General features: G+C 34.2%; 1 protein-coding gene across 4 annotated transcripts in view; it reads left to right on the forward strand.

The window, feature by feature from the left end:
- The window catches only part of SAMSN1 (SAM domain, SH3 domain and nuclear localization signals 1), a 341,315-nt gene extending 327,964 nt beyond the window's left edge, over positions 1-13,351 (forward strand). For all 4 annotated transcript variants that reach the window (XM_079154963.1, XM_079154962.1, XM_079154960.1 and 1 more), the window contains 2 exons: positions 1,248-1,398; positions 12,464-13,351. In XM_079154963.1, the coding sequence (XP_079011089.1) occupies positions 1,248-1,398; positions 12,464-12,666 (354 nt within the window). In that variant the 3' untranslated portion in view covers positions 12,667-13,351. The remainder of the gene's footprint in view (positions 1-1,247; positions 1,399-12,463) is intronic.
- Positions 13,352-23,510: the final 10,159 nt, after the last annotated feature.

Below are 23,510 nucleotides of genomic sequence, written 5' to 3' on the forward strand. Positions count from 1 at the left end.
AAATCCATCAAGGCAATAGCCAACTAAATTTTTCTTAATTGATTTTTCTGAAACATCTAACTACTTTCCTGTCTGCTGACACACTCTCCAACCTTCCTGTATTACTACTGGTGCATCCCAAATGGGATACATTTTGAAGAAAATATGAGTTTGAATCCCACCTCTACTACTTGTTTGTCCTGTGACCTATGAAAAAAAATGATCTAAGGTTATAAAATAACTTTCCCAAGAACCCACAGTTAGATGCTATGTCAGACTGGGAACTCTGGTAGTCTGTGTTCTAATTCAGTGTTCTATGATAGGCTATTTTAAAAGGAAATCTCTCTCCCTCTCCTTCTCTCTCTATCTCTCTCTGTCTCTCTCTCTCTCTCTGTGTGTGTGTGTGTGTGTATGTGTGTATGTGTATGTCTCTGATGGCTAAAAGAGGGTTGGTGACAAGTTGTTTTTACTTCCTCTCAATTTTAACAACTGAAATAAGGATAGTGAAATTTTGATTGAGTAAAATGGGAAGAATTTTTGAGGAAGTTGGAAAAGTTTGAACTTTGCATTTTTATTCTGTTAAGAGAGAACAAAGGTTATATAATTAACATATAAACTTTAAAACCAGAAATGTTAAGCTAATAAATATTGATGCAAATGATGGACAAGGTATACATGTTGAGAAAAGAATACTTTTCCCAACTACACTGCTTTTATGCTTAATAAAGTGTTTTAATAGAAATTCTGCAATTCATTAGGTTCACATAATGCTTTTCAACCAAAATGCTAAACTCTGTGTATAGAATTGTTTCATTTCATTTTAACCCACCTCAAGAAGTTAATGACAATAGATGTTTTTGTGATCAAGGAAACAAGAAGAGGTATAGATCCAGAAATGCTACTATAATATACTCCCTTAGAAGCATTTTATTGATAGACTTCAGGAACAATAACTCTGTCAATTTAACTAGTTGAGAAGTGAAAAAGTACCAAACAGGATGAGTGATCCAGTTATTAAATTGATCCAAGTTTTAGCATTGCATAGCTTAAGGTGATTTCTTCTTTACATTTGTCCTTCCAGAAGATGATAATTATACAACATACCCTAGAGTTCATATGCAGGAAAATACTACGAATAAAATAAAGGAATAATTCTACTAGGATCTTCAGTTACCATATGCATTTCTATACTTTCTTTAAATCTAAAGAGAACCAAAACTAAAATATTTGAATCTGTCTGGCTTACATGTATTTTTTCTGCTCCTTAGGACTATACCTCAACCCTTTTGCTCAATGGTTATGAGACCCTAGAAGATTTAAAGGATATAAAAGAGAGTCATCTCATTGAATTAAACATTGAAAATCCAGAAGACAGGATGAGGTTACTATCAGCTGCTGAAAATCTCCTTGATGAAGAAAGTAAGTTTGTACACCTACTCTTCTCCTTAGCTGAATGATAATCACAGTTTAATATAAATAGTAAAATCATTAAAAGCAGTTTTTTATTTACTGAAAATCATATAAAGCATTCTTTCCTATAAACTAAGGATTTTCATATAACCTTGGAAACAACTGTGGTCAAATCTATAATTAGGGAAAGGAATTTTTAAAAAAATCTTATTAGACCCTTAGGAAACAAAAGAACTTTTCTGGGTGCTTCATTTTGATTTTGCAGAGCTATTAATTTATACGCAAGTAGATGCCTGCATTCCCAAAGACTGAGGGAGTTAGAGACAAATATTTAGTGACAGCATGAGCCATTAGTGAGAAATGTCACACATGGCTCTGTAGAACAACACAGCACAGCTCTAAGCTAATGAGCCTTCGCATCACACAGGAAAATTCATTTCATTACCATACAGTCACATCTTGTGTGTGTTTATAGTACTCTTTCAAAATGTTATAATAGCTTGCAAAAATATTCAGCATTCACTTTTATTATCTAAGATGGTTCTCTGTATTTTGTAAGTATAAACCGAAGATGGAATAATACATGCAGATTCATTTATGGCAGAATACTAGCTATGCCAACCGGGTTTGTAAAGATAGGATAACTTTTATTTTTACTATTACCCATCTGGAACACCCTTCCTCCTAAATCTAGTCAGGCCCACAAATCCTGAGCTTAGGGTGTGCCAAACTCTGCCAAGAATATTTTGTAGAGGGGGGAAAAAGGAGAGTGGAGAGTCTAATTTTAAAGATAAAAATGAATTTAGATCATCTTCCAGCCTTCTCTTTCAAAACCAATATTAATACTTGAACATGTGTTCTGAGTAAAACTTTAAGCCAAGGTCTTTATGTTTATTATCTTATTTAGCATTCTTTACATCCCTCTAGTTAGAAAGTACTGCTTCCATTTTTAGAATGAGAGATTGAGATGATAAGTATCCTAAGTGAAAGCTCTTAGTGAATTGTAGAGTTGGAATTCCTACACAGTGTTTGTGAAGCTCTGCTGCACTTTCTAACACTGTAAGTCACAGCCCAGATGGAGAGCAAGGAGGAAGGCTGTATTTAGCACCCGGACCTCCTGACTTCCTTTGTGGGCTGTCCTACACCCTCTCTCCTAAATTCCCAAAAATTGAGGCACAGCAAATGTTTACTATACGCTTGCTTTTTATGTGGTAGGAATTAATTTACTGTTTTAGAAACGGCTCCTTACTTTATTCTTAGTTGCCATCCTGTGTATGCATAGATCTTCATCTTTTCCAAGAGATTTCACATGCATGGCTAACTGAACACCAGCAAGACTGATTTCATCATCAGGTCTAGGTTTCTATGGATCTTCTTTGAAGTTTTGGGGACTGGGAGATACAACAGGTCCACAGAGTATCAGAGGCAAAGACTAATCTTAAGAAGGTAGTCAACTTATTCAATAGTACAAGCCTGACAAAACTGATCCCTGCCAATGTGGCAAGATTTTTCAGGTAAATGGGGTAGAATTTTTCATATCTTGAAGACATAGCCCTTCACTAAACAACGTTTGGTTCTGTAGAATTTTTTGTATTGATCATGTGCAATATCACTGCCAATACTCTTCAAAACAATTTGACCATAAAATGCAAGGAGAGAGACTACATTTTTTAACACTTGTAAATACTTTTCTTCTACAATAGCATACATGTAGGCATTTTGTCCAATTTATAGATGTACAAGTAATTCAGAGATGGATTTCAGAGAGGTCTAAGAGATAAATAAGAGAGATGGAATATTAATCAAAGGCAAGCCTCAATAAATTCAAAGATCTGTCTTCCCTATGTGCCAATGGGTAAATATGAGAATAATGAAGACTTGAAAATTGAAATTTTCTGTGACTTCACCAATTTTCTCAAGGGCTTTAATTTAGTGCTCCATCTCAGAAAGTGGAAGTTAATGCTTAAGTGAGAACAGAAACCTGGCGACAGCTTGATTCCCTGAAAGGTGAGAGGCTACCTTGCCTGCCTCACAACAGGGTTTGTAAAGAGAAGGGGCTGGGAACCAGCAAGCATTTTTTTCAGCCATCAGACAGTGCTCTGTAGGAATGCACGAAGGGAACACGGGTCTAAGGCTGTGTCCCCTTCATTTCTTCATTCTTCCTCTCTCATCACCTGTCTACTTTCTATGTTAAACATCATTTACAGATGATAATATGAGAGCTGGGTGTGATTTTTAAAACCATTTGATTCAGATCCTTCCTTTGCAAGATGAGAAAACTAAAATCTGGATAACTAAATGACTTTCTCAAGCTCATGTCTGGAACTTTTTCTCCTATGTCTAGCAGAAACTTGTTCCACTATATCTAGGTCTTTGACAACAACACACAATATCTTCAAGCATGAAGTGACTTACAATGTTTGATATATACATAAAAAGACAAGTCCCAGAAACTCTTTTCCTGTACAAAACTTTAGAAATGGTACTTGAAGGTCAAGAGAAGCTGATCACTGAATAATAGCCAATAATGTACAAACATCAGATGCAAAGTCAAGTTCTGCAAGATGAAAAAGAGAAAAATGTAGATTCAACCAGTGTTACTTGTCAACATACAACTTGGAGTTTTTTTCTTATTTTAATCTTCTGGTCTAAAGTAGTATTAGAATATACATGTCAAAAAGATGCATATTGCATGTTAGGCTATTGTGACTGAAAGCTATTTATCTTATATGAAACTGCTTTTCTCAAGAAATAAAGAAGAATGACTTCCATTTGTTGATAAGATGGTGAATTCTGATGATTTGGCACCATGCTCCTGCATGCTTATTTTTATCTATCTGATACTCTCTGAATCATATCTACTACAACCATGTTAAAGATTAAATGCACAACCTTCATGTACCTTGAATGATAAAGACCTTGAATGCATGGTTATACAAAACTGAGACATTATTAAAAACAAATGCATGTCACAGTCACAGGTTAAAAATAGTTAGCTTTTCTGTTGTTGTTGAAGAATGGGATATGCAAATTAGCCAGGATTTTATATGTGCATTTTTGTTTCCATCACTGAATAATGCCAGTTTGGGGACTGTCAATGAATTTCTCGGTTAGGGTTTCATTGTTAGGTTGGGAACTTGAAAGATTTTGCTTTGCAAGTCATTCAATATACAAATTGAGCAATCTGGGCATGTACCTTGAGGAGGAGTTAAAATTTTGAGACATAGTAGAAAAGACCACAAGTCCATGTGAGTCTTTAATATATCCAGAGGAACTAAGAGAGGAGAAGGGACAGGGAAGAAACCAAAAATCTAAGGTTTAGAACAAGCAATGTTCCTTTTCTTTTAGTTCCAGACCAATAGCATTGTTCCCACTTTGACCTTAAAAATATAAGCTAGATTAAACATTTTAGTTCACTGCTTGGCAGGAGGTAAAGATGCTTCTCCAACAAACTGACAGAAGGGCTGGTGAGTGGTGTTATTGCTGATCACAGGATTAACACCGAGGGGAGATAATGATTTGGGGTTCTGTAATACCAACAAGACAAGAAGAGATATTCAGAACTTGCTCTCATGTTGCCTTAGAACTGAGAATTAGGTCACTGACTCCCTCAACTGGGAATCTAGATAAGGTTAGAGAACAAACTACCAAAAAAAAATGTTTAGAGAAAAATTTAGGTGAGCCCCAGCTCTTGAAGGAGCAAAAACAGTGGTATCATTTACTTTATTCACATAGGGTTTCTATATTTATTTTATGAATTTAAAAATAATGGTTTGTTTACTTTGAGAGTAAATAGTCCCAGCAAGTGAAAAAGAGAATAAAGAACGTGTATGTGTGTATGCTGTTGCATAAACACGAAATTTAAAGCCCCTTTGCCTTACTCAGAAATGCTTCTCTAGAATACTAAAATAGTTAACTACTGTTTATAGTACATATTTTCTATCTGTTCTGCACTTGTCTCTTTTTCCACAGTTAGAAGCACTTTGATGTGTCTTAAAACTGTGTCTACCAGAATGTGTACTATTGTCCTTGGGGAAAATAGGTGATGGAAATATCTTGCTTTCCCTAGAGTACAGAGATAATTAAATTTTAAACTGAAAAAAAATTAGTAACAAAATAGGCAAACTTTAGAGAATCTGTTACAATATATTTTAGGTACCTGCAATCTCTGGCTACAGTGCCAAAGGAGGAGGAAGGGGAAAGGGTGGGTTGTGTGCCAGGCCCTTGGCACCAGCTGTGGTCACAGCAGTTCCTCATTGCTCAACCATCCCCAGTTGTGCCTTCCTGCCTGCCTGCCTGCCCAAATCCATGCATGGCAAATGGTGGGGCTCAGTCAGGAGCTGGAACATGAGCCTCCGGCAGGAAAGATTTGTAGTTATGCCAAGCAGCAGTCCAGCAGTTGGCCTAACAGTGTGCCAGCCTAGCCTGGTGCCCCAGCCCCTGACATGTGTACCTGGGGTTTCCAACCCACTTGCCATATGATTTGAATTTAGATTCAAGAAATATACAATTTTTAAAAAGATATGGTAACTATCCACATATATAAAGTTGAGAAGGCATGCAGAAAGTTTACTTGAATGTATTTATAAATAGGTCATCACTGTTTGGCTTTATGCAATTTAATTTCTTCAGATCTAGTTTTGGTTTTATTAAGGTTCATTTATGATATACATATATATATATGTGTATATTACATAATAAAAAACACAAAATGAAATATAAGCATTCTTACTCTTTTACCAGAGAAAAATTTCTAGTGAAAAGGGTTCATAGGGTTTTTTCACTTTGGGCACCTAAAGGCCTTCATTGTGCTTGTAAGTACAGCATTCCAGTAATCTTTTTATGTTGCCCTGTGATTGAGTCCCAGGCATGGCTTCGTAAGGGGTCAAACAAGACCAAATCCTATATTATTATGTATTTTCCCAAACCCTGGGTCCTGTGCTTTCCATTCAGTGGATGACTAACACACTTATAGATGAATACATGCTGGGTGAGGGGGTGAAGAGATTTGAAAATAGTAAGCAATATTTTTTTTTCTGATGATAGACACTAAAGTTGGTTGCAGTCCCTCCTCATAAAAGTTCTTGTAATAGGCAGCTGGGTATTGCTTGGTGTGTGTTGTCAAGGTTTATTTTATGTATAGGCTAACTATTAATGTGTGTGTTTGTATAAGATTGTAAATAACTATTTTTGGGAACAATAATTTAAAAAACTCAAATTTTAAAGTGCATATATTGCTATATCCATAAATTCCATACTAGGAATTTGCCCTACTAAGTTCAATATAAAAAGGACTAGCTTAAATACTAATAGTTCTAGTTAAAAACTTAAAAACCATGTAGAATTCAACAATAATTAATTTTTAAATAAATTAAGATATACCCCCAAAAAAGTAATTTGAAAGTGATAAGAGAGTGATATGGGATTCCGTATGTGCTGATATGAACGTATAGCCAAAACACATTAAGTGTAAAAAAAAGTACATAAATAATAAATAATATGCAGGGTAATCTTATTTTTGTCAAAAAAATAACCATTTTAAAAATGATGAAATTAGATTAAATTTCCATCATAGCTATGTATGGAGGCAAAATGTTACCTATACCATCTTAGGGGTTTTTTGTTTTTTTATTTTGTGTTAGGCTGAGAATGAAATTGACATAAGACAGATCGACAAGAAAAAAAGCATAAAAATTTAGTTAATAAAAGTTTTACATGGCAAGGGAGGCTTCATGAGGAAATTAGAAAAGACTTTGTTACTATTGAATATTTATATACCGAATTAAAGAGTAGTAAACTGTAAAAATATGATAAGGCAAAGGAGCATGAGCTAGAGCATTTAATTGGATAGAGAAGTATCTCAGAAGACAGGTTAGTGAACACAGTTTGTGCAGATTTCCCTTGGCCTCAACTTCCTGTCCTTAATGATAAGAACCATACCTTTCCCTGTTATAAGGAGGACATCTTTCACATGAGAGCTTCATCTCCTGAATTTAATCAGCAGACAAAAGGTCAGAGTGACCTTGAATCTGTTGCTTCTCAAGCAACTTTAACCCAAAATAGTCAGGATTACAAAGTGGTGTATTTGGGGATGGCATGTTCTTAATTTCCTCATCAAGGGAACAGGATTAATTAACCTCTGTAAAATATGATATTGATTTCCCAAATCCCCTAATTAAATATTATATAAAAATGATTTTTAATCTTACTTGATCATTATCGAAATAGTCAGTCCAATATGAGAGTAACTCAACCAATGGTAGATATTTCTTGTGACCAAAGCTTTCCATGGGAGGCTATAGTCAGGTTGAGCAACAGCCTGGCATCAGCAACCATTTTGGTGCTCAGTTATCACCTTGGATGAATATGCTTCTCCCCTACTAAAGTACCCAGCACAGTGAAAGTGGTGTTTGCTAGGAGCATAAGTGAAAAGATTTCTCCCCAGGACATGTCCTTTAGAGGACAGACCATGATGCTAGGCTGCAAAGAGACATGTGTAAAAAGAATGGGAATCATGTCAATTCCATATTTTCTCATGGAACAACATGTTGTTCCTTGTAGAACAACAGCGACTGGTAATTTTTCCATGACTGAATTCCTGTGTTTCAGTTTTTGTTATTTTTCCAAAAGATAGATTGGTAATTAAATCAGATATTGTCTACAATTAGCAAATAAAAGTGTCCAGGTAGTTTACAAAATGCTTAAGATGAAACAAAAGTAGCTGAGAGACATCACATTATCTACTCAAAATTCTTGCATAGAAAGCTGCTCCTTTACAGCTACAGTTACATGGAGAATGTCTGGGTTTTAGTCTGAGGAACTTGAATGGAGCGAAGACATGAGACTGAGGTTTGTAGCCACCCTAAGATATGTTTGCCTGATTTTTCTCCTTTGGGAATTGCATGGCTAGAGAAAAAGACGATTACTCATAGAACCAAGTGGTATCTTTACTTGAATTTCAACAAAATTCCTTCTTTAGTTGTTACTTCCTTAATTAATCTAAACATCATTTTGCTTATTAAAAATTGTTTAATGAGCACTTTAACCAGGCATTTTCCTATACTCTCTAGGTTGCATTATTTTATAGTATGTGGGTCAAGGAAATAGGAACTTGATGCTTAAGGCAAATAAGATGGTAAAGTCAAATTCTGAATAAATTGGGTAAAGATACCTGGGAAGTTCAAGCAAAAATTAGTAATTTTCCTTTATTATTTAACCTTAATTTTCTTGTATGTATGAGGAAGATTTCTCTCCTTAGAGTACAAGAATCCCAGAATAAGAATTTAGTTTTATTTCCTGAAAGCTTTCTTAACATTTAGTATAATTGAGATTGCCCACACTTAATTAAATGTCACAACTTCAATATAATTATTTTATGAATAATTATTCTAGCTGTCTTTTGTTTTAATCACCATGCCATTTTTTTCAACATTTGATGACTATCTTTAAATGTTGATCCATGGGCTTTGTAAAATTCCATAATAATTTTTATAGGAAAGAAGATATTTTAATATTCAAATTAGTCCTTTATAATAAAATACTTCCTAAATAATCTTTTCTTAACATAAGTTTATTTTCATTACATGGAGTATATAACTGCTGCTTTCTTGAGTTCCTATTATGTCTCTATTAAATGGCATCAATAAGAGAAGTCTTCTATCAATAACTTCGTAATTCCCAAATTTGAACATATATAGCCTTTGGGACATTTGTGAAACATTTAATCACTAATTGAAAATTCATACATTTTAATTTTTCATTATTTAAAAATAAAACTGATAAAGAGAAAGTCTGTGTAAAATTTGAACTTTCATCTGTGAGTTATATGTATATGTGCATATGTTGTTATATTATAATAGCAAAATACATTATTATACATTTTTTAACTTAATATGCTATCAGAAACATTTTGGTATAAAAAGATGCACTCAGATATCCTATGGGAAGTCTAATTTTGGAGGCAAACTGTTTCTTATTCCAATGTGTTACTTGCCTGGTTAGCTCAGATGATTGGACCATGGGATAAAACTGATGAAGGTTGTGGTTTCAATTTCTGGGTAGGCCAGTTAGCATTACTATGTTTCATGGCCACATGAAGGGACTAAATGACTTAGAAAGAAAATGTGAATGCATTAGTGTGAATTCATTCCCTCTGCAGGAAAAAAAATATCCATAGCCTAAGATCTATGTTTGTGCCAATCCTGTCATTAGAGCCAGGAAGAAAAAAAAAAAAAACAAGAAAAGGAAAATCTTGACCCTCCAAACACAAAGATTGGATGCTATATAGCTTTCATCTCCACAATAAAACATAATGACCTGCCTTTTCTTTTTATAGTTACAGTTGAGGGGCTCCAGCTGATCACCTGCCTGAAATTATTGCAAGCCTGGTGGGAAGCATTTGAGGAGGCATAGTCATGTTTTCATTTCACTAGGAAATCATTTAGCAAATTACTGCTGTTCTGTAAATTACTGTGCTGCATAACTTTCATACTGAGAAACTCTTTCCTTTTTCCATAAAAATTATAGATGAAAGGGTTCTACAATATATAACCTGTATTTAAAACAAACCAATTCCTAGAATTTAAAGAATGTGATATAGCATTTCCCAGGTGGAAACAAAAACAAATATGTTTTTATTATTAATAGTAAGGAATGACATTCTCCAGTAAAGTCAGTTTTTCATTTACTGTTTTGTACTTTGTTACCCCTTGAGATGAATGCATAGAGGCTTCCGAGGATGAAACAAGCAGCTAAGTACTTAGTTTTTGAAAGGAAAAAAGATAATTTGGGAAATCAGAGGTCTTTAAGCTTTAGTTTTCTCTCCTAAAGAGAGTCCCACAATTGGTAATCAACCTAAAAAAAAAAAAAAAAAAAAAAAACCCAAAAAACAGTATTGGGAACAAACAGGTTCAATTATGCCAAGTCTTGTTTCTGACATCAATCTGAAGGGAAGTCAATCAGTTCTTTTAGTTTTGCATTGAGGTAATGGGCCCAAATCAATCTGGGGAAACTTAATCCTGGGAAATGTGACCTTATCCCCACAACCATTTTGACTAGAGGGTCTCAATCCAAATGTGGTGTTCACTATTAAAGTCACAGGATGCATACATAAGGGCTGATTCCTCTGGCATTTTCCAGAAACACTTGGATAATGGAACACGGAACTGGCTCATTTCATTTCAGTAGCAATAAGTTAGAAAGGCAGGAGGAAAAGCAATTCCTTAGAAAATGAGTTCCCATTTCAGTGCTGCTTTTTTTTTTTTTTTACAAAAGTGAGTGACTGATACTTATATAGTAACTAGTGAATAGTAAGTAAATCCCCCAAAACCTAAATTGTGCTATGACTAATAAACAGAAAACCCTTCATGGTAACTCAAATTTAAAAATAACAATCCAAAGAGCTGCATATTAAAATTGTCTCCTAGAACTATTATAACATCAGTCGATTTCATAACTGATATTTGAATCCATAGTTAAATAAGTAATGGAGAATCTGGAGAAGATTCAGAAGAATGGCATACATATTATTTCATTATTACAAATGAAAGACTTGAAGAAAAGTTTAAAGGAACTGTTGCAATTCATTTTGAAGATGAATAAACTAAGAAGCAGTTTTTATCATTTTCTTCCAGTCTTTCTCAACCAGTGTTCTTCATGGAAACCGCAAAATCACAAAATACATTGTGACAATTTTCTCAGTTTTCCCATGGATGGTGCATAGCTACTACAATTCTGACACTAAAGGAGTTAATTTATTATAAACTTCAGGTCACCCAAGATCAATTCTTATGTGTAATACAGGTTGAGGACAACTGGATGTATAGTAGACCATAAACAAATATTAGAAAGATATCTGGAACTTGGAAAATACACTTGAAAATCAGGAAATGTGTAATTAAAATAAAGGATGACAGATTAATTAGCTTTATAATAGTCTATTGAAGAAAATAATCCAATTTGTTTCTTCCAAGATTTTGGAAGACAAGAGTTCTTGTCCCAATCTTAGAGTGCATATGCTTGATTCTTCCAGTGTGGGGCACTTTAAATTGCTAAAGTTAAAAAGCACCAAGATTAGAAGGGGAAAGAGGAGTGCATGCTAATACAGCTAAGAGATGGTAGCCTGAGACCCACTTCTTCTTTGAACAACTCAGCTCATGAGGCAGAAAATGCTCATCTACTGGTATCAGGGAGGGAAGACGTTTGATACCGACAAAGAGAAAGCTGATATTAATGGAATCTGAGAAAAGTACCACTCCATAATGTTTCTTAGATTGTTTAGAAATACATTTTGTTAGACTTCTAACATCAACTTTTTTTCCTAAAAGATAATGTCTGTTGAATATTTTTTTTAAAAACTGGTTTAAAGACTCAGAATTATCAAACTATGATCATTACTCAGAACTACACAGATATGGAAGGCAAATTAAATATTAAAGGCAGATTTGATGGAAATTTTGGTGTTTTACTCTCTAAAAATTACTGGTTACTTATATCTACTTTTCTGATGAATACAGAGGAATATTCTGGATGCTTGAAGTTTTATTAGTCAAATTCCAACTAATTGAAGTCCTACTATACACTGTTGCTAATAGTGACTTTTTTTAATTCATTAATCCGCATAATTATGATTCTGGAATTGTTCACAAAGATCACTATTGACTTGGAGTGTTCATTTAAACTACAAATGACTTTTTTTAATGATACTTTAAGGGGTATTTGGACAAGGCATCAGTCACACTGGGAATACAATCTGCTTTCTCTGGCAACATATTACTAATATAAAATGTGAGTCCATACTGATCTTTGCTTATGTAGGCAGTTCATATGGATTCCACAAAACTGAGAGTGAACAATGAAGGGCAAACTTTGTCTTCTAAGAAAACAATGGTGTGAATATTTGAGATCAAATGTCTTTTCTATCATAAACAAATATATATTTTACTTGCAGAAGTTTCCTTTGCAATGAAGTCAAGTTTAGAATAGTTAAAATAGGATAATGCTTGAAAGTAAATGAGTATATGAATAATGCTTTCCTTGGCTTTGCCTGATTCCTGCCCTCTTTTTCTATTTATAGTTATTGAAGAACAAGAAAATGAATCTGTGCCCCTATCCTTAAACCCAGACATTTCCTTAAATAAGTCACAGTTAGATGACTGCCCAAGGGACTCTGGTTGTTACATCTCATCAGGAAATTCAGATAATGGCAAAGAAGATCTGGAGTCTGAAAATCTGCCTGACATGGTACAAAAGATTACTATCACAGAGCCAAGCAACTGAACTCACATTCTCGACTATATATCTACAGATGCCATCCATTTTAACTCTTCTTGTGCTCCAGGATCACATAGAGGAAGAAAGATGTTTATAAATACAAACCAAAGTTAAAATATTTTAATCCAAGGTGATTGTACAGGACAGTTTATATCTCTAACTTTCCTAATTATTGTATATTTGTATACAATAATAAAATGTATATTTATTTTAAATACTATGTGTTAATATTTCGCTTGCCTGTGTTAAAGAAAGATACAATGTAAGACTTTTCTATGTGTGATATATGCTTTATTAGACTTGGTTTTATAAGTGCAAAAGGATAAAATTGAAAAAAAATCTACTTTTTATACCTGTCAGTTTTGAATTTGTGTGTAATAGTGAATAAATATCATTACAGCATATTTCTGTTTAATCAATTTGTCCAAGCAGAATCTAAATTCATTGTTGCATTTATTAAGAACATGTGAGTTAATATTGGAGACATTATCCTGATCCACAGTAGAATTTTAGTAATTATTTTTGTTGCTTTCTTCACTTTGTTATCTGGCATAAAAGTATAGGGAACAACATGTTATCACTCTTGATTTAATAAGATTAATGTTAATAATTGCTAAGATGTCTTTAAGTGTAAATATTTTTATTTTTATATATCTTAATGTTAATAATAAAAAGTACTATGTGTATAGCATATTTTCCAGACAGGTGTTACTTACAGTGTTTTAGCAGTAGACTTTAAAGGCAATTTCTGCCAAACAAAGTTATATAAGCAGTCCTCACTTTTTAAAAGCTATTAATGATTACCAAACAATGCCTTCAGCCTAAACCCATCTCTTCAGCCCTGATTCTATTATCCAGCTTCTCAAATATCCCTAGGAAGATTTAACTTGATATGACCAAATCTTTGATTTTCTCTCTCAATATGTCTCTTCTTTTTTATACCCAATCTTTCTTTACTGATATCAACACCTAGCCAGTCATGAAAGCAGGAAATCACTGCTCTTCTTATTTCACAAATATCTTCCTCATACAAATTCAATAACTAAGCGGCCTTATCGATCCTATCCCTAGAAATTCTTTCATATTCATGTTTTTTCCTATTCACTCCTGTGGTCCCTGTTTTGCTTTGGAATCTCATGTTTTCATGTGTGGAATACTAAAGTATCTTTCCAAATGACTTCCTATCTTCTATCTTCCATACACTCTAAAAAAATCTTTCTAACACACAAAGAAAATCAAATACTTCCCTGCTCAAAAGTTTTTGATGGCCCTTATTCATTTTTAATAATACCCAAATACTATTCCACAATGGATAAGGTCTTTTCCAACCACTGTTTGCTTTCCTTATGAGCTGTATCTCTACATTCATCACTCAAAATACATTACAGTCATAACAATCTACTTCTAATTTTCTGAATTTGCTATGCCCTTTATGACTTTTCTTATGCTATTTATTTTTATAGTCTCCTACTATATTCTACATTATTAGTCTACCTGTGTTCTCTGTGTCAAAACTACCATAAATGAGTCACTTATTCTATGAAGCCTTCCATGATTCCCTTTGGTTTTATCTTCTCTGTGTTTTGATAACAATACACAAGTTGTTAATCACAGCAATTCTCACGTATGTTATCCATTTGTCTGAGAATTGCCACTAGATTGTGACCTCCTTGTGACAGAATTTATTTTGTTTGATCTTTTTTAATTCCTAGTACCTAAGAAGATCTGCCACCTAGTCTGCATTTAAGAAGTGTTTGCTAAAGTGCCTTTAGATGATAACTTCCCATATAAAAGAGTTTATCTTTGTATTTAAATTAATGTACTCAATGAAACAGATATTTTAAAGAAAAAGGACATATTAAATTAGGAAAAACCAGGAAACAAGAAGTGATTCCAAATGTTGGAAGGTAACATTACACTGTTAATTTCTAGTATGCTTTTCCAGATTCATGAGATTTAATCCCATATCAGGCAAGAATAAAACCAAAAACCAAAAAACCCACAAATCTTACTTTACCCATTCACAACAGACAATGAAATTTCCATTTCAAACTGACAAAATGCTATCTCCATCTGGTCCCACTCCTGCTTATGGCTGCCTCTCCCACCAGATTATTCTAGAACATCCTTGAATACAGCACAGATATCGACCATATTTTTAAAAAGGTTTTTACTCAATATACTACCTCTATTTGGTCCATAGAGTACTATTTCTTTATGGAGATGTCCAGGAAATTGCAGGCTGGGAAATATCTAAGGAACTACTTGATAATAAAATAGAAATATCCCATGAAGTATATTCAGACACTACTTCAATCTTTTAAAAATGAAGTTCTGGTCACCAGTTAATGGTTTATGAAAATAAATTTTGAGTAATAGAACTGCAAAGGTCTTGAGGAGTTTGTTCAGAGGAAAGGAGACTGGATTTCTGCAAAAAAGGAAGATAGGAGGAAAGCAGAGATACCATGAAGTTCAAGTAGTGAGAAAGGAGGCCTCATTTTGAAGTATTACACTGAAAAGGACTTAGGTGTAGTGAAAGCATATACCACATTAAGGGAGTGTTGCTGCCTTTTCTTTACCTAGCAGATACAGGATCCCTGAAGCTCTAACCACATTGTACTCAGTGCAGTGGAAATGATACCAACCGAAGGAAAACAGGTCTTTTTCTTGACCATGGAAAGCTGAACAAAGCAAAGTGGAAAGACAAGAAATAGCTCATCAAAGGATGTGAAAGAGTAGAAGGACTTGGAGTTTTTTCTGTTTTTGTCTGGAAGAGTGATATGAAGCTGAGTTTTTCAAGAGCAGGTATGAAGGTAGTTAGAAGTTGACATTTTAATATTTATAAGATGAACTTATTGGCTTTTTGTTTCTAGGTTGAAACCTGGTAATATTCTCAGTCTCATACATTTATTTGTTCACACAATAATATTTAGATATGGAACATACACATTGTCCAAGACTATGTCAAAAAAAGGTTCTTTGGATCCAATAATCTGCATTAGAATTTCACCAAACCCTCCCCTTTCCCATTTGAATTAGCTAAGTTCTTTAATATACCTAGAGCTCTAAAACCACTGTGAGAAGCAACAATTATCTGGTCCCAGAGATTTTCTGTATTTGCAAATTCAAATATGTTATGACAGCACACAAGGTTAAAGAAATTTTAATCCAGGTAAATAGATAAAATCCTCATGATATTTTTGATAAATATGAAATCCAGATAATTTAAATTGTTTTTCCCCATATCCTATGGATGATACAAAAAAGATTATATCTTCATCTTGAAATATTTTATAAGACGATTTTCTTTTTTATGAACAAAACTACCCACAGCGTAAGCTAAGAAATAAAATAACTTTTAAAACTTCTAAAGCAGTAGGCAGCTTAAGATTATTAGGTTTTAAAAAATTCAGTTCACCGAGGTTATAGTCAAGTGCCTTGCAACTTCCTGAGTGAGGCCAGATTGATGACACTTCATGTTGAGAAACTTCCGTTACAAGCATTAGTTCTGAGAAAAATAATATGAAGAAATTTTAGATAATCCCTTACCCCACACACACATGCATGTACTTCCATCACCCCTACTACCACCAAAGAGAATTTTACAACTAATAGGCATATGGATTTCAAGCACTCTTTCATAAAATGGGAAGTCATGCTGAAATTATGTAAAAGTTGAGAGAAAAAAATGAATGGAAACTAAATACAGGTAAAAGAAAAACAGTTTCTAAATTTGACCAAGCTTTCGGACTATGGAAGTAAAATACAGTCATGTGCTACCTCCTCTTTTACCACTGAACTCCTCTGATCATACTCAGTCTTTACCTAAAAGCATACACTAGAGATCATGGAGTTAAAACCTCTGCTTTGAGCACTGTATGACTTTGGGCAGGTCATTTATTCTTCAGGGTTAGTCATTTTCTTTATTAATCCCCTAAACAGTATGGATGAAACAATGTATGCTAAATGTTCAACACCATGCTTGTAGTGTGTGCATAAAAATCACTACCATTTTCAGACCCACAACTCCATTTTAATTTACTGATGCCTGAATATAAAATGGAAGCAGAATACATGCTGCCATCATGCAGGCAAGGGGCTTGCAGTCATTTGAAATTCTTCATGCACAAATTGCCTGAGGGCTAGGACAACAGAGCTGGCCAGAAGCAACAAGAGAAAATCAGCTCATTTAACAGAACTTCTCAGCTAAATGAATTTTCATCGATACAACAGAGTATTTATTTGTTCACTCCTGACCAGTTAAGGAATCAATTTAGCTTTGATTCCTCACTCTTGGCACATGATAGGAATAAACATTTTTGAACAATGAATGATTGAATATATAAATGAATGCCAACATAAATGAATGAAAAAAAAATTAATACATTTGGGGTTAGTACTGCTATTACTAAACCATGGACCTTGGCTTCTTAAAAATTATGGAGTCATGGCTATTTGAGCTACAAGCAACAGAGAAACCATAAGGAAGACACCCTACATATAAATGTTTATTTATTTACAAAGCTTATGTACAGTTAGGCAGAGGATCTGCCAAGAGAAATCAAAGTGTGAATAGGAAGCTGAGGGGCTATCAGGACCCTATAGGAGATTTTCATTACTCCCCTTTCCTTTTTAATCAGGTCAGCTTCTCACTTTGAATTACCTACTATCAGTAGGTTTCTGTGATATACATTATATACTAAGGAACCATAAAGGAAGAAACTAAAAAAATGACTTTAATGTATTCAATGATCTCTTTTGACCTTCTGGAGTCCCTGGTGGCCCTGGGTGCAGAGCACCATTTCCTCGTAGGGCAGGAGTGGAATCCTGATGCATAAGGCTAACAGGATCGTTTCCTCCCTGAGTTCTTGGGCACTAGGCCAAGTGAATGGGCAGGAATCATTCCATTTGCCGAGTAAAATGGGGTGAAAAGCACTTCTGGCACACTTTGTTCATATAAATTATACTTGTTTGCAATTCATCAACTTCTTCTCTCCTTTATATCCGTATGTAATGTAAATGATCATCTTTCTCTGAAGCTCCATAATGATGCACAACTCAAAAATGTGATAGAATCAGCTAAAAGAGAGCAGATGGAAGTTTTTTCCCTGATATGCATATTCATAAAAAATACAGAACTCAACAAAAGGAGATACATAAGTACTTGTACCCGGGGGCTGCATGGACTTATGTACAGCAGTATCTTGGTTTTCTGCAACTATTTATTCTTGAAACCTTTACTCATTTATCCTTGCAGCAATCATTGAAAATGATTGGAAAAATTCTGGCTTTCTATATAAAAACAAATATATTTCCCTTTCAATTTTTATTGCACCTTTGAATCCATGATTCAAGAGAAAATGGTTAAATATTTTACTAGAGAAATATAATTAGAAGGCAAGTATAAAAGCAAAGTCTTAAGTGTTCTTTTAGCAATACAAACCACAGACATTTAAAAGCACACTATTATACCCAAAGAGCAATATAGAGAGAAAAACAAACTGTCTGAATATCTGATTACTCCAGGGCTAAGGTGGCCCATATAAGTTGCTAAAAATTTTAAGATGAAGAAAATAATCATAAAATAAAATATAATATAAAGTCAAAAGAGAAAAGAAGAAGAAGAAGAAACCACATCATTCAGAGGGTAGTTGTGAGTTTTGGTGGCATAACCAGAGAAGTGGTATTCATAACAAAATCAGATGTTCTGATTCATTGTGTGTTTTAGTCAGCTCTTGTATCACTGTGACCAAAATAGTCAACAAGAATAACAGAGGAAAGTGTTTAGTTTTTTTTTTTTTTTCCCAGTCTCAGAGGTCTCAGTCTATAGACCTCCAACTTCAGACGCAGCACATCATGGGGCAAGGGCCCAGTGGAGGAAAGCTGCCCAGCTCATAGCAGAGTCAGAAAGCAGACAGAGAGAGAGAGAGAGAGAGAGAGAGAGAGAGAGAGAGAGAGAGAGAGAGAGAGATGTTCTCTCATCATCTCAGAAAAGATGCACCCTTCCAGGGCACACGTCAGTGACCCCCCCTCCTCTAGCCATGCCCCACCTGCCTACAGTGACCACACAGTCAGTCCATTCAAACTAGGATGGACTGATTATGTTTCAGCTCTAATAATATAATCATTTTACCTCTAAATATTTCTGCATTAACAAGAACTTTGGGTGGACCTCATATTTGAACCATAACACTGTGTCTCTCCAATCCATTCTCTACTTTTGAAACTCAGATATCCACTCAGGGAGTTCATCTGTATGGACCCAATCCTGGGTCTGTTCCTTTGGGGTTCTGATTGGACTCAGTAAATGAGCAAGCCCATTAGGTGACTGAAAGGTAAGAGGGGAGCTAGATCAGTGTAGTTTGTCTTGTGCTGGCTGTTTCCCTTAATCAAAGGTCACTAGACTGCTCTAGGTGATATTTTACATGTTCATCTTCCTCTCAGATTCTGATAATGTGTCCTTTCAGTCAACTCTTAAGGCTTAGACTTAGTAACAGTTCTGAGAACTGTTAGATCCCACTTCCTGTTGGCCTATGCTGGTTCCCTAATTCTCTGCTCTGCTCATACCTTTGTAATTAGTCCCTTTATAAATAAGGCCTCATTGAATTATCCTAATTTGATTATGCCATCTGTTTCCTATAGGAAGTTGGACTTAGACACTGATCTACCATCCCTCATGACTTCCAGTTACTTAGGTCATGTTCCTGAGTATAATACATAGTAGTCTCTGACTCCAGTATACTACATTTACATATTCTGGGGTCATTTCTTTCTATTTCACTACTAGCCCCTGTCCCTGCTAATAATCAAGTAGCTTCAGGAGCAAAAAGGAAGAGAAAGCATTCCCACTAACACCACTACAATTCATGTTTGGTACTCCTTCATTTTCTTATCCATGCATTTCACAGAGCCATCCCATATATTTATTTTTTTCCAAGCAGCTAAAAATTTCAGAATTTGGTGTGACTGGCAGCATATCAATGGGTGTTTTCACGATGTAGTTCAGGCCAATCTAACTGTAAGGAAGACCTGTTCTCTTCCTTAGTAACAACTACACCTACAGTCACTTTGCCATGATATATAGGGTCATTTCTATTAGAACAACACACATCTACCAACATTAAGATTCATCCACCAGCTACATAATGAAAATAGTATGAAGAAAGTAAAAATTTTAGTTGCTTGCCACGTAGTCAGAAATATCTGGCATTTTAGCATTTTTGAGGTATATATAAATTTTGATTACACAATGATACTGAAATTATTCTAGCAATCCCTTCTCAAATTCTTTAATTCTAAATTATATTTCATCTACAATATCACTCACTAGCATGAGTCTGTCACAAGCAAAGCCTTAGGCCCCTCATTCTCAAAAAAGGTTACTGTAAAATATGAATGCCCAGATAATTTACATGATTAATGAAAATATGTTTTAGAATATTAAACATTTAAGATGTTAGCATTTAGTAGGCTTTCTGACAGAAGTTAAAAGACTATTAGAATGACTGATGAATTGCTACACTACATTAGCCTTCAGAACAGGGAAAGAGCTAGAGGACATTTATGGAACATCTTAGCATTCTTGTTTTCCCTCCCTGTTCTCCACCCACAACTAAACTGTCCCTTTATGACCTTGGCCCAGTTGAAATGGCTAAGCCTAGAACTTTGTAAAGTTTTGAGGAACTTGCAAATTACATGGAAAGCTTGGACTTAGGGACAAGAAAAGCAATTCTATTACCCACATCTCTGTACCCAATGTTTGTAACATAGTAGGAGATAAATAAAAATGAATTAAAGAAATGAGACACTTTTTTTTTCATGATTAGGATGTTCTTGCCTCAGCAATGAAGAATGAAATAAAATAGAATATCCCTCCCTAGTCAATGACAAAGTTACAGACAGTTTAGTTTATTCTTTCCATTTGTTAGAAATTACATTTCAAAATGAAGCTCTACCTAGTGAAATTTCTCTAGAACTTTCTGTCTTTGATTGCTGCAGAGCTTATAAGGATCTATTTGGTCATTTATTTCCTCCTCTTATACTTAGAGATGAAATATACCAGAAAGGATTGTCAGGAAAGAGTTTATATCCCCTCTGAGCAAATAGGAAGATACCATTGAAAGAAAGAAAGAAAGATCAAAATGATAATAAGTTAGGAGCAATAAGCTGTTTAATGGTCTTGTTTTGGGGGAGACAATAAACATTAATTTATGTGAAATGTTATCATGATACCTTGATCTACCTCTCTGAGCCCTAATTGCTAAAGCCAGCTTCTTCAGGGAATATCTTATTTTTTTAAAAAATATTTATTTATTTATTATTTTTTACAGACTGCATTTTGATTCATTGATTGTAGTTCTCCAACACACATATACAGTACTATCTTTATTCCTATGTCAGCAAGCATAAATAAAATTATAATATTGAACGTCAACTAAAATTCCACTACTCAGTCATTAATGAAAACAGTGGGAGAGTAAGTGTAGTAAATGGAAATATTGTCCCCAAAGTCAGAAGATCCTTGTCCATGGAAACTTGTGAATACCACCTTGTTTGGGAAAAGGGTATTTGCAGATACTAATAAATTAAGGATCCTGAGATAGGAAAATTATTGTGGATTATGTGAGTGAACCCTGATACTGATTCCAAACTTCGGATCTCCAGAGCTAGAAGATAATAAATTTTTGTAGTGTAAAGTCACGAAACTTGTGCTAATTTATTGTAGTAGTCATAAGAAACTAATATAATAAGCAAACTATTTCTAGCCCTAAACAAGAGAATGGTGATCCCTATTCAAGTCATTTACTTGTAGACCATAGGAAAGCATTGTATTATTATTATTATTATTATTATTATTATTATTATTTGAGCCAATTGTCTTTTATTAGGCTTTTTTATTTGTTCTATTTAGTTACACATGAAAACAGAATACATTTATATTCATTGTACACAGAGTACAACTTTTTATTTCTCTGGTTGTACATGATGTAGAGTCACACCATTTGTGCAATCATACATGTAATGATGTATGTCTCATTCCACCATTTTTCCCACCTCCCTACCACCTCCCCTCCCCTCCCCTTGTTCCCCTCTGCCCAATCCAAAGTTCCTCCAATCTTCCCTTACCTCCCCTTCCCTGCCGCCCCATTAGGTATCAGCATCCACTTATCAGAGAAAACATTTGGCCTTTGGATTTTTGGGATTGGTTTATCTAGCTTAGCAAAAACATTGTATTATTAACAAGTTTAATACAAAAGTCTATAAATATATATGCCTTTAAAACCCAGACACATTGTTCTTTTCTTGTACATGTTGTGTGTGTTCAGTCAATTCAATTTTTCAACAGGACAGAAATATCTTGCAATAAAATAATGAATTTATGAATATGACTGCTAAGTTAGATACACATTGTCTTTAACCTTGAGATATTTTAAATTTTTACTTAATAAGTGCATGCTTTTTTTTATCCCAACTGGAACATAACTGCTATGGAATAAAGAGCATAATGTTAGTTTAAAGACTTCTTGCAAAACAAAAACACCCTGATTTTTTCTTTTCTTTTTCTCCCCCCCCCCTTTTTTTTTTTTAAGAGCAAAAGCAACCTTGAAGACCTGGGAATATTTATTTTTGTATACATGGAAAGAAAACTGATTTTTAAAGTCATGACATTTATTTCTTCAATTCTTCATCAAATTTTTTTTTTGAGTGTGTTTAGGTGACTGGTAGCTCTACTAGGCTCTGAAAATGGGAAGACATAGCACCTGTTCTCAAGAAGCTAAGAGTGTATTCTTTTGGCATATGTGAAAATAGTTAAGTCTCTATGAAATTCAATACACTATGTCAATAATATAGGCAAGTGGTGCAGAAGTAACATTTACAAACAAATTATTTCAGAATTGAATAATTCTGGAAATTGAAGACTTTGGGCTACTTCACTTACCAGTCTCAGTAATCAGGCTCTGTCTATAATGTGCTTGAGAAGAACTAAATTTTGTCTCCGCATTATAGTAGGAGAAGAATAATGTATTACATTGGAAAAGTTTCTGACTTTTCATTCTTGTGGCCACATACATATTTGAGACAGTTATAGAGAAAACCAAATTCAAGGTTACAATAGACTAGATTGAACAACTTCAAATTCTGGATAACAGAATAAACAAATTATAATGGTTTATCTCATAGTTTCTAAAGCAACTACTTGTATAATAAAGGTTGCTTAATTAAAATTTATTCAACTGAAACGCCCATTTATCTGAAACAAATGTTTTGCTACTGACATCAACCAACTCTTCACATGAGTAGCTAACAATAAACAATGGAATGATGCCCAGTGAATATCAATTAAAATAAATTGCTTTTAAAAAAATTCATCCTAAAAAATATACATTTTGGTATGGGTATATGTTCACATGTGCACATGGGTAAGGGCACACAGACACGTGTGCATGTACTTTGCTCTTATAATTTATCTTCTTCAAAATCTCAATTAGCATCAATTGCATCTTAGAGATTTTATTTTCCTTTTTATCCTTGAAGCCCCAGTATTAGTCATTGGTAAAGCATGAGATTCAGGAAGGACCAGCTAGGTAAGGGAGATGGTCAGAGTGCCTGGAATAATAGACCAGTGTAAAATGAAAATGTAAGACCTCTTATTCAAAATTATTAAGAATTTTAAGACAGCAATAACAGAACATTAAGCCAAATGTAGGTCTTTGTAAGAGCACAACCCTGTGTAACAACACAGGTTATATGCCCATAAAACTGGTCCTGGTTTCAGGCGTTCCTTATCAAAAATTCTCATTTGGATTTTCCTAAGGACCACACTGTAGCCATATGAAAATTAAAATAAC

This window comes from Sciurus vulgaris (genome assembly GCF_902686455.1).
Source record: "Sciurus vulgaris genome assembly, chromosome: 10".
NCBI classification, from domain to species: domain Eukaryota; kingdom Metazoa; phylum Chordata; class Mammalia; order Rodentia; family Sciuridae; genus Sciurus; species Sciurus vulgaris.